Consider the following 17,580-nt stretch of genomic DNA (forward strand, 5'->3'; position numbering starts at 1 on the left):
ATGATTAATAACTGAGAAATAAACTATTTCAGTATAGTTTTTTTTAATATACCCTCTATAACTTTAGGCAGGAAGTGTGCCGCTCCCTTGGTCTTCTTTACCCGGTTGCCCTTCATGACCTGACCGTCACGGTTGATACCGATATACCAGGAGCGGCCAGACTGGGTCTGCCGATAGAGCATGGAGGAGTACGTAACGTAGTAGTTCTCAAACACGCTCTCTTTGAACCTGCACTCAGGAGTGAAGTGCTCCTGAAACGAGATATGGAATAGGAGAAGAATTGCATTCATATTGTCAAACTGAACATAACAAGAAAAAGTAATCTGCAAATGTGATGAGAATATTTCTAAATTATCGCAAGTCTTTGAACTTGGACTACACTGCATGTCAGCCCAGACTAAAAAGGAAACAGAAAAAAAACAAAAAGAAAAATATGGGATGCATACTGTGAAACACATTAATGAGGTGGCTGTTTCCGGAGGGAAAGGAAGGATAGAATTAGATCTGAACTTGTGTTTCTTTGAGAGCGTGGATGTTCCGGTCTTTTAAGAACAGCAAGAAAAGGTGCAGACTATAATATAGATGTGAGAAAAAGCATTAACATCTCTGCTAAACATAACAACTACCCAAAGGGAAAATGCATAGATGGAAAAAGAAGATGAAAGACACCTAAACAATGACACCAACACACCGTGTGCACACATACATTGCTGTGTGTACATATAAATGACATCAAAGTGCAGGAACTGCTTCGGAGACATCACAATATGCTGAGCCTGGGATGATTATAGGGGTGAGGATAATACTGGTAAAGTTTACCAGTGTTTGGAATCACTGTTTCTGCAATATGTATGCCATAATTGGTTATGACATGCATACCGCATTTAATTTGTGTTAAGCTTATAATTATGACATGCATAAGAAGTTGTTTTTAATGTGTTTCCTGGTTAAATAAAAGTTACATAGACAGAGACGCCCATTGCAGAGTCAAACACCACAGTTTCCAAAAAGTAGACACCTATGTGGAAATTACCCAACTGCAGTTGGTTAAAATTATTATTCTTTTTTTTATCAATGTACAGTGGCAGTTACTAGTTAAAAGATGTTACGAAGCCACAATCCGCTACCCAAAATTTCAGCCCTGACAAATGGCTGCACCACCGCCTCTCTTTAAACCCTCTTTTTTGCTCTCTTTGTAATTAGATGTTGTAACATGATGTAAAGTAAATGGCTGAATTTCATTTAAAAAAATACAATAAAAATCAGTGAAGTCAAGTGTAACTATATTCTGTACTGGGACGTGAACGCCAGCATGGAAGAAGCTAACGCTACAGCTGCTAGCACTGCAGAGGCCAAACTAATCTGAAGTTCTGCACATTTCAGCGACACTTCTAGCAACGGTAACGTTATATTAGCTATTAGGTCTGGCTTTGGGGACAGGGATGGGGACACCCTTTTGCGCCTGGGGACAGCTAGACTGGGACATAACGATAAATGTGTTTAACAGTTTCAGCTCTTAAAATGCAGACTGAATACTTATTTGACCAATATTTAATTTTGTATTTTTAAAGCATGCGCACCTTCAAATCTTTTCTCAGGATTTTGTATCTTTTTCGACAATTAGAAGACTAGTTGCCAATAACATCCTTAGTTAAAGGCCCGGTGGAAATAGTTTTTGTTTCTGTAGTTAAATTTAACCTGTTGTGACAACAATATAGCATTTTCTTTTTGACATATAGTGAGTGCCATTTCTTGAGCATAGAACATAATGGCTATAACACGCTACCTAGCAATTGCTAGCATTAGCTACAGCAGAAACAAGCAAAGAAACGGCACAGCCAAAATACCAAAGTTGAGCATTTAAACCAAGGGGTGGTCAAAGGAGCTTGCAAAGAAAAGCGTCTGGACTTCTTTAAGTTACTTGAAGACGTTTCCAGATATAAACCTAGTGGGAGTAACCCACTAGGTTACTCCCCACTAGGTTTATATCTGGGACTCTCCACCATTTGACCTTAGAACTGAAGAAGCTTCTCGGATGAGAGGTGAAACGTCTTCAAGTAACTTAAAGAAGTCCAGACGCTTTTCTTTGCAAGCTCCTTTGACTACGATGACCTGGATGACTGAGAACCTTCACAGACAAACCAAGGGGTGGTTTCTCAGTGGCCCAAATTAATGAATTGACTTAAAACAAAACATTTTTTGGGGCAGAGTCAACGCTGAGGTGTGAGAAAGTTCACATCTATAGGACCTCTAAATCTTAGAAAAACAGGTTGAAAACAAACTAGATTTTAAGGGTCACAAACTAGTATTACATTTATATTTACGATACATGTTTGGGTTTTTTTTGTTGGTTTTTTCCAGACTCAAATTAAACAACAGAAAGATCTTTCACCCTGCAATCCCCTAAATGAGATTATTAATATAGGCCACTCTCATGTAATGCCAATTGTCCGTGACTGGCCAAATGTGTATAGACAACAGAAAATCAAATTAGAAGAACTTGGATCATGTCCAACAGTTAAACCATTCTTTGTAAGTGATCATGTCCCTGCAGCACTTTCCCTCTCTCTGTACTCAGTGTAAGGGCTACTGAACACTGCATAATGTTGGCTGGTGAGATTAACCAATTGTGACAGATATACATCACTCTTAGTCTCCATCAGGGTCTGGACAGAGTCTGTCCCCTGTCAGAGAGCAAAGCCAATCTGTTGGATTGATTAAGTGAGAGCAGCAGGCCAGAAATGGCTGAGTGGAGAATTTCTGAGACTCGGGACAAACAGTAGCATCAAACTTGGCGTAGACACGTTTTAATAAAGAGACATAAGAGACCTTCAGTTTCAAACTTATCACAGATCATCAACTTTCTGCTTTATAGGGGAGTTTTATCCTTTAGCAAGGTATTTCAGGACTGTGTGTCCTCCCTCCATTTATTTCTGACCCACTGCTCCACCAATGTTCATGTCCATTTCACTGCCACCTTCCTACCATATGAAAATAAGCTTCTACCCTTAACTCAACAAACACTCCTGCTACCACCACATTGCAGAGCTATTTTAAGATCCACTGACAGGTTTGATATCTTCTGCTGTGCTAACACAGAGGATGGGATCGATAGATGATCTGCTTCATTCATTATTAATCAGACCAGAGAGCAAGAGGGTGGGAAGTGCGGGAGACAGAAGGGGAAAGGTAGGGGAGACAGGAAAGAAAGCAGAAGATCACTCAGAGAGGACAGAGGGGTTGGTGGGTAATAAAGGAGATTAAGAACTGAGAGAAAGGGAGATCCCTATTATCCCCCAGGACCAAAAGGAGCGCACGCTGAGCTGACAAGGGCTTTAGTCGTCAGCACCCCACAATCTAACACTCACATTCCTCTGGAAACAGAACCCATTACTACAGCGCAATGCCCCTTAGTTCAACCTCTGAAATGACACCAGTGATAACCCCTCTCCCAAGTCATCCTATAATTACCCTTCATAATCACGCCCCTGAAATTAGTCTAATGATAGAACTCATGTTTTCTGTACTTCATTCAAGTAGTCTCAGAAGATCTAAAGAAAAACCATTCTGCGAGAGCAGGCAGGACAGTAAAAAAATGTCCTTATAATACAAGGATTTTTGATGATGACCTACCGCAGTGGCTTCTATTGCTCTCCCTAATGGATACAAATATGTTAATGTAATTATCGCCATCTCTCAAACTCACCTTGAGGTAACCTTTAGACCCTAGCAAAACAATAGTTTCCGCTCCCACTGACAACATCACTCAAGCCACCAACGTCTGCAGATGAATTATTGCTAATGATGTGTGGAGCGTTGCACATTTTAAAGAGCAATGAGGGAATATTTCCATCTAAGTGGTGGGTACTTGGACTGAAAACGGAAAAAAAATCTCCTTCTTTAACCGTGACTTATTCGGAGACTTGGCTAGCTAGCTTCCCTCTTCATGTGTCGCAAGCCAAAAAATTAATGCGAATGAAAGCAGATGAGAAAGATAATATGTAGGGTCTGTGCGGAGAATTCCTAAGATGGGTAGAACCTTTTTATGATGCAGAGTATCATCCAGACCTTCCCCGCCCACACACGCAACCTCCTTCCTCATTCCTTGTGTGTGATTACATCTGTTCTACCTGCTTCAGTAAGCTTTGCTCTCCACCACGACCATACTCTGGAAGTGCATCAAGCCACACTCACACACTCACAGGGCAGAGTTCCCTAATCTTACCCTGCAGATAATTAGGATATAGGGGACAGGAGTGAGGTTGTGACTAATTAGAGAGAGTAATTCCATGCATGATATGTAATATCTTGTTCACTTTAATTTCATCATGCATGTACAAGCATGAAATCAGAACTGATGCCCCTGAAAATATAGCTCTATTTCTGTAAACCAAAACATCATTTGCATTTATCATGTTAAAACATTTGCAGTTCCCCATTTAGACAGCAGGGGTCATAGTGTCATGCAGGCTTCCTGCATCTATTAACCGGCCCATCAACTCCTTGTGTAATCTATGGGAAACTGTGAAATGTGCCCAGCTCCAGTAATCCCACCACATTCCCATAGTTCTGCATCACTGCTGCAGCAGCCCACTCACATGACAACATGAAATGTAAAGCTCATCCATGCAACATTCACCTAGTACACACACATACATGCTCTCTGCGTTCAGGAAGCCTTCCACCTCCCCCTCCCCAGCAGGGCATGTTGCTGATGTTGTTTGTCAAGCCAGATGTGGATGCACTATGACACGACGAGTTACATAAGTCAGTAGACTACAGAAGCTTATTAAGAGGGATTCAGAGAGGATGAGAATACTGTCTAGCACCACACATGTATGATCTGTCCCTAATGCAGTCCGGGGAGAAATGAAGCTCACATGACAAGAATAGAGTGGATGATAATGTGCTGAGACTCGTGGCTCTGCAGTGCTGATTGATAGCTGGAAGTCCCTTGTCAATATAATGCTGCTGAGAGTGGAGCTGTCGCTGACATTCCCTTCTTCCACCGTCGGCGACAGCGGTGACTGTTCCGCACTGCCCGCTGCCTTTATCAGAAAACCCTCTGCTTTAAATATTCTGGGACGCAGCACTGTGGTTAATAGCTATTCCATACTAGGGCTGCCACAAACGATCATTTTGATAGTCGACTAGTCACCGATTATTTTTGCGATTAGTCGACTAATCAGATCATCATCCATTGGACGTAAAACTACAGCTTATTGCACCAGCAGCATCTGCTCTTATATAACTATCATTAGCTTACAGCTTTAAGTGTTTAAGGTCTGTGCTAACTAAAAATAAAGACAAGATGATAGTTTATTAAATTTTAATGAAATTTGCAGATTGTTTCGGTGAAGTTTAATGAACTCCTTGCTATCTAAAATATAACAGGACACTGGAGTAAATTCTCCCGCATCTCACACTTCTGATAATCAGCTGTCTGCTTGACGTTTATTCAGCTGTGATTAAACTATAACTTTAATCTCAGCCAAACTGATTTACTCAGGAACAAATAAAATACTAAAAAAAAAAGCCAAACAATAACATTTTAAGTTATCTAAGTGACTCATATATATTTAACCTGAGTAGCGAAAGACGGCAGTGGGTTTGAAAACGATTTGCGGGGAGTCCGGTGTTCTCACGGCGCTAGTGAGCCTAGCCCCCGGCTCGCTAACGAGCTAGTGGGTAACAGATGTCTCCGAAAACGTCGGAGCGCTTTTGAAAATATGTGGTGTCCTGATAAACTGAGCAGATATTTGAGGTTTACACAGCTACATTCTCGCCTGAAAATATGTTAAACGTTTATTTTGTGACCCAGAAAGAATAATAAGAGTAACATTAAAACTAACTAGCTGCTGCCATTGTTGGAAACTGCGCTGGGCCGCGCTATGAATTCTGGGACACAGCTGTTTCTTCTTCTTCTTCGGGGTTTAACGGTAGCTGACATCCTTGTACATGCAATGCTGCCATCTTCTGTTTCAGTCCGTTATTACACTCTTAAATCCTGCCACTTATTCCTGCGTCTTTTGTGATCTTACAAAGCTTCAAATGACGCGTCGACTATTAAATCAGTCGTCGACGATTTTGATAGTCGACGTAATCGTGACTAGTCGACAAATCGTGGCAGCCCTATTCCATACAGTAGCAAATCGGATAATGTATCCTGACTATTTTGGTAGGAGAGCCACGGTACAGGCCGGCTCATGAATCCATCACAAAGAATAGGATTTTTGCCTTTCCTAAGTGCTCCTAATTGGCTGCCTTGGAAAAATGTCCTGCTTTATTGTTACATTTCTGCACTCTGCCTCTTTTCTTTGGCTCTGGCCAATTATTCTCCCTGCTGCTTTTTCTAATGTCCACATTTTCCCCTGTCCTGTGATAAAAGCGATGCTATCAAGCAGTGGTGCTGTCCTGCATCTCAATGTAATCCTTTCATGAAAAAGAATAAGAAGGACACAGGTTTTCATCAATACTTTCTTCACTATTCTTCTCCCTTTCCTGTGTCTGTCTATGTTTCGTCTCTTTTGGTGCCGGTCTGTTCTAAACACACCCATCAATACTTTAGTATCTTTTAATTAATTAAAAGACTTGGACACCACACTATTTAATTGCATATATATATATATATATGTGTGTGTGTGTGTGTGTGTGTGTGTGTGTGTGTGTGTGTGTGTGTGTACTGACTAGTTTTGACCAGCACATCTTTGGCCAAAACTTGCTTGTTGATGGTCATGTTAGCCTTCACTAACACAAGCTCTTTTCTCCCTCCCTCTCATTCTCTCTCTCTCTCTCCGTAGCACATACACACACACTGTTTCTCTCTCTTTTTCTCAGTGTCCATGAGGAGTTTTTCCAGAACACATAGATTATAAAATGGGGCAGGAACAAGCGAAGCTCTATTTTTGTATCGGAGCCAGCCTTTTCCTGTTGTCACCCACAGGTAGTGAGGTTGAGATTTATGTCTGAGACAACGCTACTGTTGACTTCCTTCCTCTGTTTTTTCCAAGTCTGGCTCAACAGCCACACACTGCTGTATATGCATGAGGCAGGGGCATGAGAAAATTTTCCCTTGAGCATGCAGAGGCAAAACCTTCTAATAACTAACATAAGTGGCAGAACAAGCAGTGAGAAAACACTCTGTTAGCCACCTCAGCTCTGTTGTGACAGCCAAAAGCACATGTATCACATAGAACGCTGTCTGAGTAAAAAAAAAAAAATCTGGCATCTTTTAAATGAAAAAGATGATTTACATTTAAACACAGCACAAAGTTGTGTAGACATTTGCCAAATGCACTCACTCAAAGAACTAAGATTAAATAAAATAAAATGAGACTACTAATGTTTCAGAAATTAGAACATGCTTTATGGCCAAAAGAAAATCATGTTCTGTTGTACTGCACCTATATGAGCCCATAACTGTGTGTAAAAGAGAGGAATCTCTCCGAAAGAAGTCAGTTTGGGATGTACTACAGCTATCGACTGCTGCTGAGGAAATCCCTTCTCTCCTCTTCGCACAGAGGAAAGGCACCAAAGTCTAATGCATGCTAATCAGGGGCTGAGAAGATAATAAGAGATGTTGCAGTCCATATGCCAATATTCAAGATTTGACTCTTTTATGCACAGATGGTCCTCTCGCATTTATATGCATCGATGCACACTTGCATTCACTGATTTTGCATGTAATTTTCTGTTCTTGAAAGCAGCACATATAACCAGTAGAGAGAAAAGATCCTAGTTATACAACATACATGAATAAATAAATGTGTTTTTACAAATGGGTGCATGAGTGATTCAATATTTGTACTTTTTCATAGCTAGGATATTGACACAAGGTGAAAAATGATCAGCTGTGCACAGTCTAACTTTCTAGTGACTTTAAGATAACCTTGTCTTTGTTATTTATAGCAACAAATGTAACTTTATCATAGAAAACAAAGTTGTCACAGTAAGGTGTAAAGAGTCAACATTTCCTGTAGTAGTCATAAATTTTTAAGCATGTAGCCATGGTTAAGTGATTTGACACTAATCGCATGTAAGCAGTATTGCAAGCACTGTCCAGAGTGCTGATCAGACTTTATCCTCTTGAAGTGACACCAAAGCTGTCCAAGGTGCTGACTGAAAGAGTCAAGTGTTCTGAGACAGACGACATTGGAACTATCCATCTGCCCTTTTTGTCCATTCCTTCACTTCTTAAAGTATAAACTATTTAGTTAAAACTCCCAGATGAGTTGGTACTGTATATGCTTGGTCTCAAAGCCTGAACATTTTATTTTCTTAAACAGTGAAAGGTCGACTTTTAAGAATATAAATGACTTCAAATAAATACTTAAATATCTAAAGTGGTAAAATGTAATATATACATAAAACAGAGACCTGGGACACATTTCTGAAAAATAAATTGTTGTATTTTGCTACTAAGCATTGCCTCACATATTCTAAGTTGACAGGATATTTATTTTGTTGTGGAGTATTGCCACAGTGTGGTATTGCTACTTTTACGTCAGTTAAGGATCTGATGACTTATTTCACTACTATGGAGCAAAAACTACAGAACTGTACAAGTGTTGAGCTATCTCTTATTATAACTTGGAAAATTGGAAAAGGGTGTAGCAATCTATTGAAATTTGTAAATAGAGCATCCATCCATCCGTTCATTCATTCATCCATCTGCTGTGGCATATCTGGCTTTAGGTTGCGGGGTGCAGCAGTCTAAGCAGAGTAACCCCAACCTCACTCTTTGGCTATTGTTTTAGATGTACAGCAATTGTTTTTAAGTATGCTATAGAAATAAACATGACTTGACCTCTTCCAGCTCTACCGGGGGATATTGAGGCATTTCTAAACCAATCGAGAGATTTAAACTCTCAGTGTGCCCTCCTCTCAGTAGGACATGCCCATAACACCTTACCTAGAAGGAGGTGGTTTGGACATCCAAATCAGATCTCCAAACCACCTCAACTGGCTCTTTTCAATGTGAAGAAATGGCGCAGGGCTGTCCAACTCCAGTCCTCGAGAGCTACTGCCCTGCACCTTTTAGATGCATCCTTGTTCCGATACACCTGAATCAAATGAATGGCTTGTTACCAGGCCTTTGCCAAAGCTGATGGCATGCTGAAGAGAAAATCCAATCATTTGATTCAGCTGTTTTGGAGTAGGGACTGAAGTTAGACACCCGTCGAATGGTGGGTGTACTCCAAATGAATGAGCTCCTGATGCTATTTTACCATGCAATTGACATGATTGAATGCCTTCTGTAAGTCACAAGGCACATAAACTCGAGGGGCTAACTCTGATATACGCTTAAATATCCTCTCCAGTATCCTGGCATGAAGCTTCCCAGGTGGGCTGAGGAGTATGATCCCCCAATAGTTGGGGCACACTCTCTGGTTCCCTTTCTTGAATAAAGGAACCACTAGTTTTTGAGATGTGGTGGTCCTTGAAGGGTTCCACCAACCATTGTGGTGCCTCTTGAGGTCTGGCCTCTTGAGGTCACTCCCTATTGTTCCCAGACTTTCCTTCCATTACAGAAGGCAAATCAGTGGGGCCACTTTTGTGCTGCTGGCCATCAGATACTTTCCAGATGGTTTTACATGGTGGATCACAATCTGATGGAACTTTTCTGCTTTCATATTTCTATTAGTTTTGACAAGATCCCCAGCACCACTGGCTGAAATTCATCCCCAAAACACGACAAAGCCTCCACCGTGTTTTACTGATGGCTGTACATACTCACTGTTGTACCACTCTCCTGACCTCCACTGTACATACTGACAACAACTTGAACCAATTTTTTTTTTTAACTTGGATTCATCACTCCTTAAGACCCAAGTACCTCTGACTTTCAGTCCAGTTCTTGTGTAATTTGACATACCTCAGGCTTTTATCCCTGTTTCAAGTACGGAACTCATTATATTCTATTGGTTGCAATAAAAAAAATAAAACGTCAACAGTTAAAAGGTTCTAAAGATGTTTCTGAATTATAAACTATCTCAGTAAAATATGTGTAGCGTAACCTGTTTAGCATAACTCACTTGACCAGAGCTGTTTATTTTCTAGCTGTACTAGGACAAGAAGATGATTACATCAAAGTCCCCAAATTAATGTTTTTTAAAATACTGCAGCATAAAGATAGGTTAAATTGTTTTGGTACAAATGATCTGTAAGGTGTCTAGTATCAATGTCTATATTTGCAATTATTTAGCTTTGTTCAGTATAGCCATAGACTGACTGAACATTTTAATGGCAACAATAGTGACCAGAATAATGCTGTATATCTAGGCATGCTCAGAAAGGATCGTTCTTGCGCTTACTATCACAATCAATGAATGATAGTTGACAGCAAAACCCTGCTTTGAGGCACTATTTCTCATCCCAGTCACTTCACACTTATAGGTGCAAATCACCTCAGTGCAAACAGAAGGTCATTTACTCGGTGAAGCCAAAAAAGCAGAGATGAGAACCTGAAACCACTGAGCCCGACACCTTCCACCCCTTGGCTGCACCTAGAAATAAAAAAGCCCAAAACAGACTTTTTTTTATCGAATTTTCCCTTCCCTTTTTAATCGGTGACAAACAGAAGGCCTGGTTGAATTTAAAGCCCACTTAGAATCAAGCTAACTTATTGCTGGCAATGAAAGTCAAGCTCTTACTATGGTTTTACAGGGACCAAAAACAGTCCTGATACCCAATACCACCACAAGCATCCCCCGCAGGATACCCCAGTCCACATAACACATGTAGACTGGTTGAGCAATCTCCCATACACCCTCAAATATCATGACCAGGATGAAAACCACATTATTTGTCCAGAATCCAAGATTCATCTAATGGTTGAACTCTCCTCTGAGGTATGCTGGCATAGACCTTACTGGTCAAGCTGAGTAGTGTGATCCCCTTATAGCTGCAATGCAGAAGAAACTTAACGTGAAGCTCATCCACCCCTAGTGCCCTGCCACCAAAATGTTTTTTAACTACCTCCTGACCTCTCTCTTCACTGTCTCTCTTTCCACTACAAAAGGTGTGTCAGTGGGATTGAAGAGATTCTCGAAGTACTCCACTATCTGACTATATCCTCTGTTGAAGTTAGCAGCTCTCCATCTCCACTGAATAAAGTGTGAGTTGGAAGCTGCTTTTCTCCTTGTGTCACCTGACAGTTTGCTAGAATTACCTCAAGGCTGACTGAAAGTCATGCTCTGTGGCTTCAGTTTTTGCTTCTGCTACTGTGAGAACCACACTTTGCTTAGCATTCCAGTACTTGTCAGTTGCCTCCTAAACTATCCAGGCTTGACAGGACTCATCTCCTGTGTCCACTTTCTGGTTCTGGGCTCACTGCAGTCACAACAGACATCGACCACCTTATGATTGTAATCTGTACACTAATGGCAGTAGGGAAAATGGTCCATTCATACTTGTGAGGTCCTTTCTGAAGTGCTTGAACTTATAGCTAAAGAATATTTTTATCTACATAGCTGTGATTAAGACGTTGAAGATTACTTTAGCATACAAGATCACAATCTAGTTGACCAACCCCATGCAACCCAAAGGGAGAAAATTGTCATTATTTATAGACATCCTATTTAGTAGTGTGTGCTCAAATAGCTTTACAAACTGTAATACATCAACTTATATTAATACCCATACTAATATATTGTTCTTTTCACTCTTTGTTACTTTATTTCTGTTTTACACCTTTCTAAGTTCATAAATTAGAAAAATGATTTAAAATTGAATTTATGTTTTCAATGCAATAAATAAGCGAGGCAAGAATCAAAAAATATGCAAGCTTTTGTGGTAAGTGGGCTCATATCTTGAATTTACCCTCATTTTTACAGTTCTGTATATACATGCATTGCGAGGTTTGTGATGCATGTACGTATACATCATCAGACCCATGTCATGCAAATTATGCTGAAATAGAAGAGACAGTAAACTGAAGTCTAAGTGACAGACAACTGAACCTCTAAATCCAATATGACAGTTGATGATAACGCCCTGATTGGGTTTCTCCTTTTTGATTTCCTTGTCAGTGATGTGAGTAGGCATTAGCTTTTCTGTAGGAAAGATATCAGGACCCCGCAGCTGTTATCCAAACCTGAATGGATGCATTCTAATCCAAAAGCAGAACAATCATCTTGGATTTAGTGTCACAGCAACATATCTCAGATATGTCATGAAATGGAAGTATTTTGTTTGTATAAGCCTAATGGGTATACTTACTGATGTATAGAGGTATCCTTCACTATTCATGGCGAGGTACAACCCTGTCTTTGCCCCCTGAATTGCCACAATCCGCAGCCCCACTGGAATTAAGTTGAACTGTGCTAAATTGGGAAATAAAGTCAGAGATAGAGAAGGAAGGAAAGGAAAAAGTCAGAAAATCAAACTGCAATACCATATCACAACACATTCTGCTATTCTGTATTCATATTTGCAGGGTGAATGGCTCCAGTGTCAGTGCTGCCTGCGGTTTCTCTCTTAAGCCCAAATGCAGTGACCTCTTACTTTATGTTTATGGAAACATAACACTCTGTCACCTTCACTGAGCTTTGTGCTGCCACTAAAACTGAACAATAATGGAAATGTTCTGCCATGCCAACTGCAGCTTAGAGTAAAGACAGCAACGCAGTGTTGGTAAAATACACTAGTAAGCTAGTTAACAGTTCACCAAGAAGTAATGTTACATCGAGAGTAAATAAAATGCCACATTCAGACTTCGGCTTTAAAAAAAGGCCTATGTAAATGGTAAATGGCCTGTATTTATATAGCGCTTTACTAGTCCCTAAGGACCCCAAAGCGCTTTACATATCCAGTCATCCACCCATTCACACACTGGTGATGGCAAGCTACTTTGTAGCCACAGCCACCCTGTGTCTGACTCTTGAAGGTCAAAAACAAAGAAATGATAAGAGAGCACTGCATAGTTTCCGCTCTGATGGCCAGATTTAGTTTGCGAAAGGTCAGGACGAACATTCACATCGTCTCAACGGTTGTAATATGTCACTGCTCTCTCTGGTTTATAAAGTGCATATAGTGACCTGCAGATCCAATCAGAATCTGTGATCCAAGCGTTTCTGCACGAGAGCCGAACACACTAAATTGCCAAAGTTTGACAGGCACTGCGACATGATGTGCTTCCTATTAAGAGACAAAAATAACAGTCCTAATTGAACCAATTTTGACAGGTGAGCTGACAAAATCCTAACTTTTTCCTCCACTCTTCAGCCATAGGCCCTTACAGCACAGCACGACACCTGCTGTTGTTCGGTTAAGTTCTTTACAGCATTAACTTTGGCAAAAAAATTACGAGCATTTCCATTTTCCAGTTTTATATATATATATAAGTGGGTAGAAGCAATGCTGGAGGCTAGATTTGTAATAATTGTTAAAAACTTACAACATAAGCATGATATCTGTACACTGATACTCACAAAATGAGCTGCTTTCATCCCTTGTGCTGTCGACAGTGCCATCAGGCTGCATCTGCAGGTAGTATCCATGTTGGCTGTACAGCCGGGTAACGATGCCTTTCAGCTGTGGCTCTGCAAGGGAGGACCAGAAAGCAGTGTGGCATTAGACAGATGTGACATTTACTAATTTAATGGCCCTGAAAAAAAAAACGAATGGTTAGTCAAATATGTCATTTTAAACAAAGGCACCAATGAGAAAAATTAAGAAGTGTATTATATGAAGCTAGGATGTGGTTTATGTGCGACGTAACCTTAATGATTTTCTGTTATGAACTAATTTAAAATGATCATGTATGCTGAAGGGCAACTGGGCATCAGCATTACACATTTATAAACTTTTATTGGCGGTGGAAGATCTCTAATATTATAATAGAAGAATATTTGTACAACCTTAAAGCAATTTGCAATAACATGTAAGAATATTACACGGCTATGTATTTTTTTGTACAAGACAGTGATTTCTCTGTAGGGAAACCAGTGGGTGATGTCATGCTGGTAACATCCATCTTTTTTATATACAGTGCATAGTTTGTTTCACTGTTCTTCTTTAGCCATGTGCCATGAGCAAATAAAGTAAAGTGAGATACTTCACAGTCTCCTTCTTGCTAAATAATATATTCAAGGGGACTGGGTGCTAAATGTGACTGACTAGAGGAGCTGAATGTTTCATGAGCGGAGTCCCCACAGCCTACTCTGTGTCCATTTAACAAACTGAATCTCTGCAGCACCAGGCTCTTTGTTGTGATTTCTCTTTTGAGCTCAGCACCTTAATGTCGTGCTGCTCCAACAACAAGGATAACCCTGCATTTCCCCTGATTTTGCTTGTAGCAGAGTGCTTTATTCAGTCAGGACTAGTGACCTGATCAGCCCCCTTCATTCCAGCTTTAATAAGGCAGATGAAAGATGGTTAAAGGAGCAGTTTATGATGGAGCCTCTGGAGGGCCATCTGGGAGTTCCCCTTCCACTATACTCCTCACATGCACTCGCACACACTCCTCTGGGAATGACCTGGGGCACTGCGCAATCTGCCCGTCTTCTTCACACTATAGCGCGAGGAGCCTGAGCGAGGCAGAGGATACAGGGATGAGATCTGTAGGACTATTTCCCAGAGGAAGTGTGCCAGGGCTGAAACATCAGTGAAACTGTGACCTACTCCCATTGTTACACGCATGCACGTCCTTTTGTTTTCAAAGCCTCCTGTCAAAACATTTCTCTGTCTCCACTCTCTCACTTTCCTCTCCTTTTCCATTCCATACCCTCTGAGTTATATTTGCTTTCATCCCACCTAATAACATCATGCATCATCCAATCAGAGCAGGGAAGCCGTTCATTAGTTGTCCCCGCAGATTCAAAAGAGAGAGATGAGAGACAGAGAGAAAGAAAGGGAAATGGGAGGATCGGGGAGGACAGAAACGAGCAGAGGGACAGCGAGGGAACAGTGAATGAGATGACACTGACATTTCATGAAGAGCTGTATGTGCAGGAGAGGGGGAAAAAAAAGCACATTTAGGCAGAAATTCAATAGACAGCTTGTGCAATATAGCTGCAATCAAAACTCCCATGCTTGGTGTCAGGCGCACTAAAACTAATGTTTCACTTAGCAGAGCTGGCTCTGACTCCACAGTCCTCACCACAGCACCAGCACACATTAGATTTTGATCCAGCATAATGAGAGCAGGCTCCCAGGAAAGAACACGACAGCTGTATTTTACCACAGCTGCACTGAGGGTTCATTGTGGTCAGCGGATTGGTCACGTCGTGTGAAAACACTGATGTCACCACAGTCCCATCACCATTTATACTGGTGATCAAGGCACCAGATTGCTGAAATAGTCTCCTAAATGATGTGTCAGAACTCGGGGGGGGGGGGGGGAGTAAAAGTTTTTCAAGGAAGTCTCCTATTTTCCAGCTGTTGCAACATCTTCCTCTTGTAATATGGGAATCTCAGAGCTTTTGCAATGGTGTGTCACTGAAATGTTGGCAGAAACCAGCTCAATCGTACTCTTGTATCTTCAAAGCGCAGTTTAAACCAAATGTCCCACCATTTCTGGCACACGTCACCATTTGTGAGGATGTGAGACGCTGACATAATGTGCCCTGCAGAAATGTAAGGATCTTTAGGTAAAAATTTGTTTGATCTTCAAAGATATTTCTGCTCTAGAATAAAAGACTCTGTAAAAAAAGAGTGAAGCTAATATGGAAGTGACTTAAACTTCTATAGTAGCATGTTAGCTTATAACTTCCAGTTCTTTCCAATGGCAAGTATTTTAGCAGTTGCAAAAATTCAATTCAGGGTCACAAGAGGGCTGGAGCTTATCCCAACTAGCATAGGGTGACAGGTGACAAATATTTGCACTCACATTTAAATCTTATTGAATACAATAGTGCATAATAATACTGCTTCTTGCATCCTTTATGTACAGTGTATGTCTAAAACTCAGGCAGATAGACACTCACTCTCTGACTTTGGCCCAGAATATTTTTTCTTGTCATATTTTTAAAAGAATGAATTAATAAAGGAAGTAATCCATTGATTAATAATTAATTAGTCAAATTAGCTGCAGCCTTGAACTGATTAGTTGTTTTTTGGTTGGCTATTTTCAAGCTGAGGTAGTGCAGTTTCTTCTTTTCAATTCTTTTTTACCAAAAGAAGATTAGTGGAGCAACTGAGGCCAAATCCGCACAACAAATGTCGACAGTGATGAGATATAGTCCTGTCTTTCGTGTCTGAATTCTTCCCGGTAATAAGAGGTCTCTGATTATGTGGGCTCGCAATATTAAGATTGATGAAATAGGGCTTTATGAAGAATTTCACTGGGTAGCTAATTCTTTATAGGGCACCAATGGCTTATGTAAAAAGGAATAAATATGTTTTCTATTGCCATATTGTAGTTGCTTGTTGTATTAATGGATTGGAGAGACAAATAAATAAGCTGGAAAAAAAGAGGATGGTTGTGCCAGGGATTAAAAAACAAAAAAAAAAAGCAGACTTCATAAGGACAATGAAGACGAGGAGTTTGGCCAAACATTTAGATTTTCAGACCAACATGGTGAGAATGGCAAATAGGTTGTTGTGTTTACCGTCCAAAAAGAGGGGATAGTGTAATATATCACTGGGATTTAAAGCAAATTGGAATCTGAAGTCTTTTTAAACAGCAAACTGAATGAAATTCACAAAATCATGAGGAGAAGAAATCTGAGCAAACGGTAAAAGTAAGAACTTATTGTTTATTCAAGAAAGATTACAGATGTCACAAATGTTTTAAATATAATTTTTCTTATTTTGCTCATTAAAGATGGGGAATATTATCATTACATATTAAACGTGGAAGATACAGGAAAATTCCCTTCATTTTATTTTGAAATTATTTATATTTTATTTATTTAAGTCCACATTCCTGATTTGGATAGGCTTTGATATTGAAGATTCATTTAAATGTATTTTTATTAATGTTTTTTTTTTTTCATTTTATAAATATATCTTTCTAAATCATGTAAAGAGGACAACAGTAACATGTTAGACAAATTCTTCATATTACTCCATGCGGATTATAGACTTATATATATATGGATTGTGTCAAATATGCACATGCAGCATTTACATCTTTGGTTAGAAAACATAGTAAAATATCTCCTGGAACATTATTACATTATTATCTCTGTTTATGTTTACGTTATTATACAACTCTGATATGCTGATGTTGACCTGTTTAAATAAGCTAGCTGTGTTGTAAATGTAAAGAACATTTAACACTTTGTTAAAGAGTCAACTAGAAACACCTGAAAATCTTATTTTCTGCCCATTGTCCAGCATCACTACTGAGAGATTTTTGTTTCATTTAAATAGAACAATTTAGATTAAAGGCTTAAACTAAATAAATATCTTACTATAATGATTGTATCAAATGCACACGTGTCTGTTCCCTAACTCCTCCTAGACTTGTTAATCAATGGGAATGAAGAAAAATTAAAAATATATGTATTTATTATTAATTTATCTGGTGTGTATAAACAGCCATTTTTGCCATCTGACTTTATCTGACTTTATCTCACTATCACAACAAGATGGCGGCGCGCACAGGTGCAGCGGCTCTTAGCTCTCCAGTTTGGT

The 17,580-nt window shown here is 39.9% G+C and overlaps 1 protein-coding gene across 3 annotated transcripts in view; it reads right to left on the minus strand.

Moving 5' to 3' along the window:
* Nucleotides 1-17,580, minus strand: part of fgf11b (fibroblast growth factor 11b) — a 52,685-nt gene that overhangs the window by 6,197 nt on the left and 28,908 nt on the right. For all 3 annotated transcript variants that reach the window (XM_080866920.1, XM_080866919.1, XM_080866918.1), the window contains 3 exons: nucleotides 13,431-13,541; nucleotides 12,220-12,323; nucleotides 53-251 (listed from right to left, as the gene is read on the minus strand). In XM_080866920.1, the coding sequence (XP_080723046.1) occupies nucleotides 53-251; nucleotides 12,220-12,323; nucleotides 13,431-13,541 (414 nt within the window). The remainder of the gene's footprint in view (nucleotides 1-52; nucleotides 252-12,219; nucleotides 12,324-13,430; nucleotides 13,542-17,580) is intronic.

Source organism: Rhamphochromis sp. 'chilingali', assembly GCF_963969265.1.
Source record: "Rhamphochromis sp. 'chilingali' genome assembly, chromosome: 19".
In the NCBI taxonomy this organism is placed as follows: domain Eukaryota; kingdom Metazoa; phylum Chordata; class Actinopteri; order Cichliformes; family Cichlidae; genus Rhamphochromis; species Rhamphochromis sp. 'chilingali'.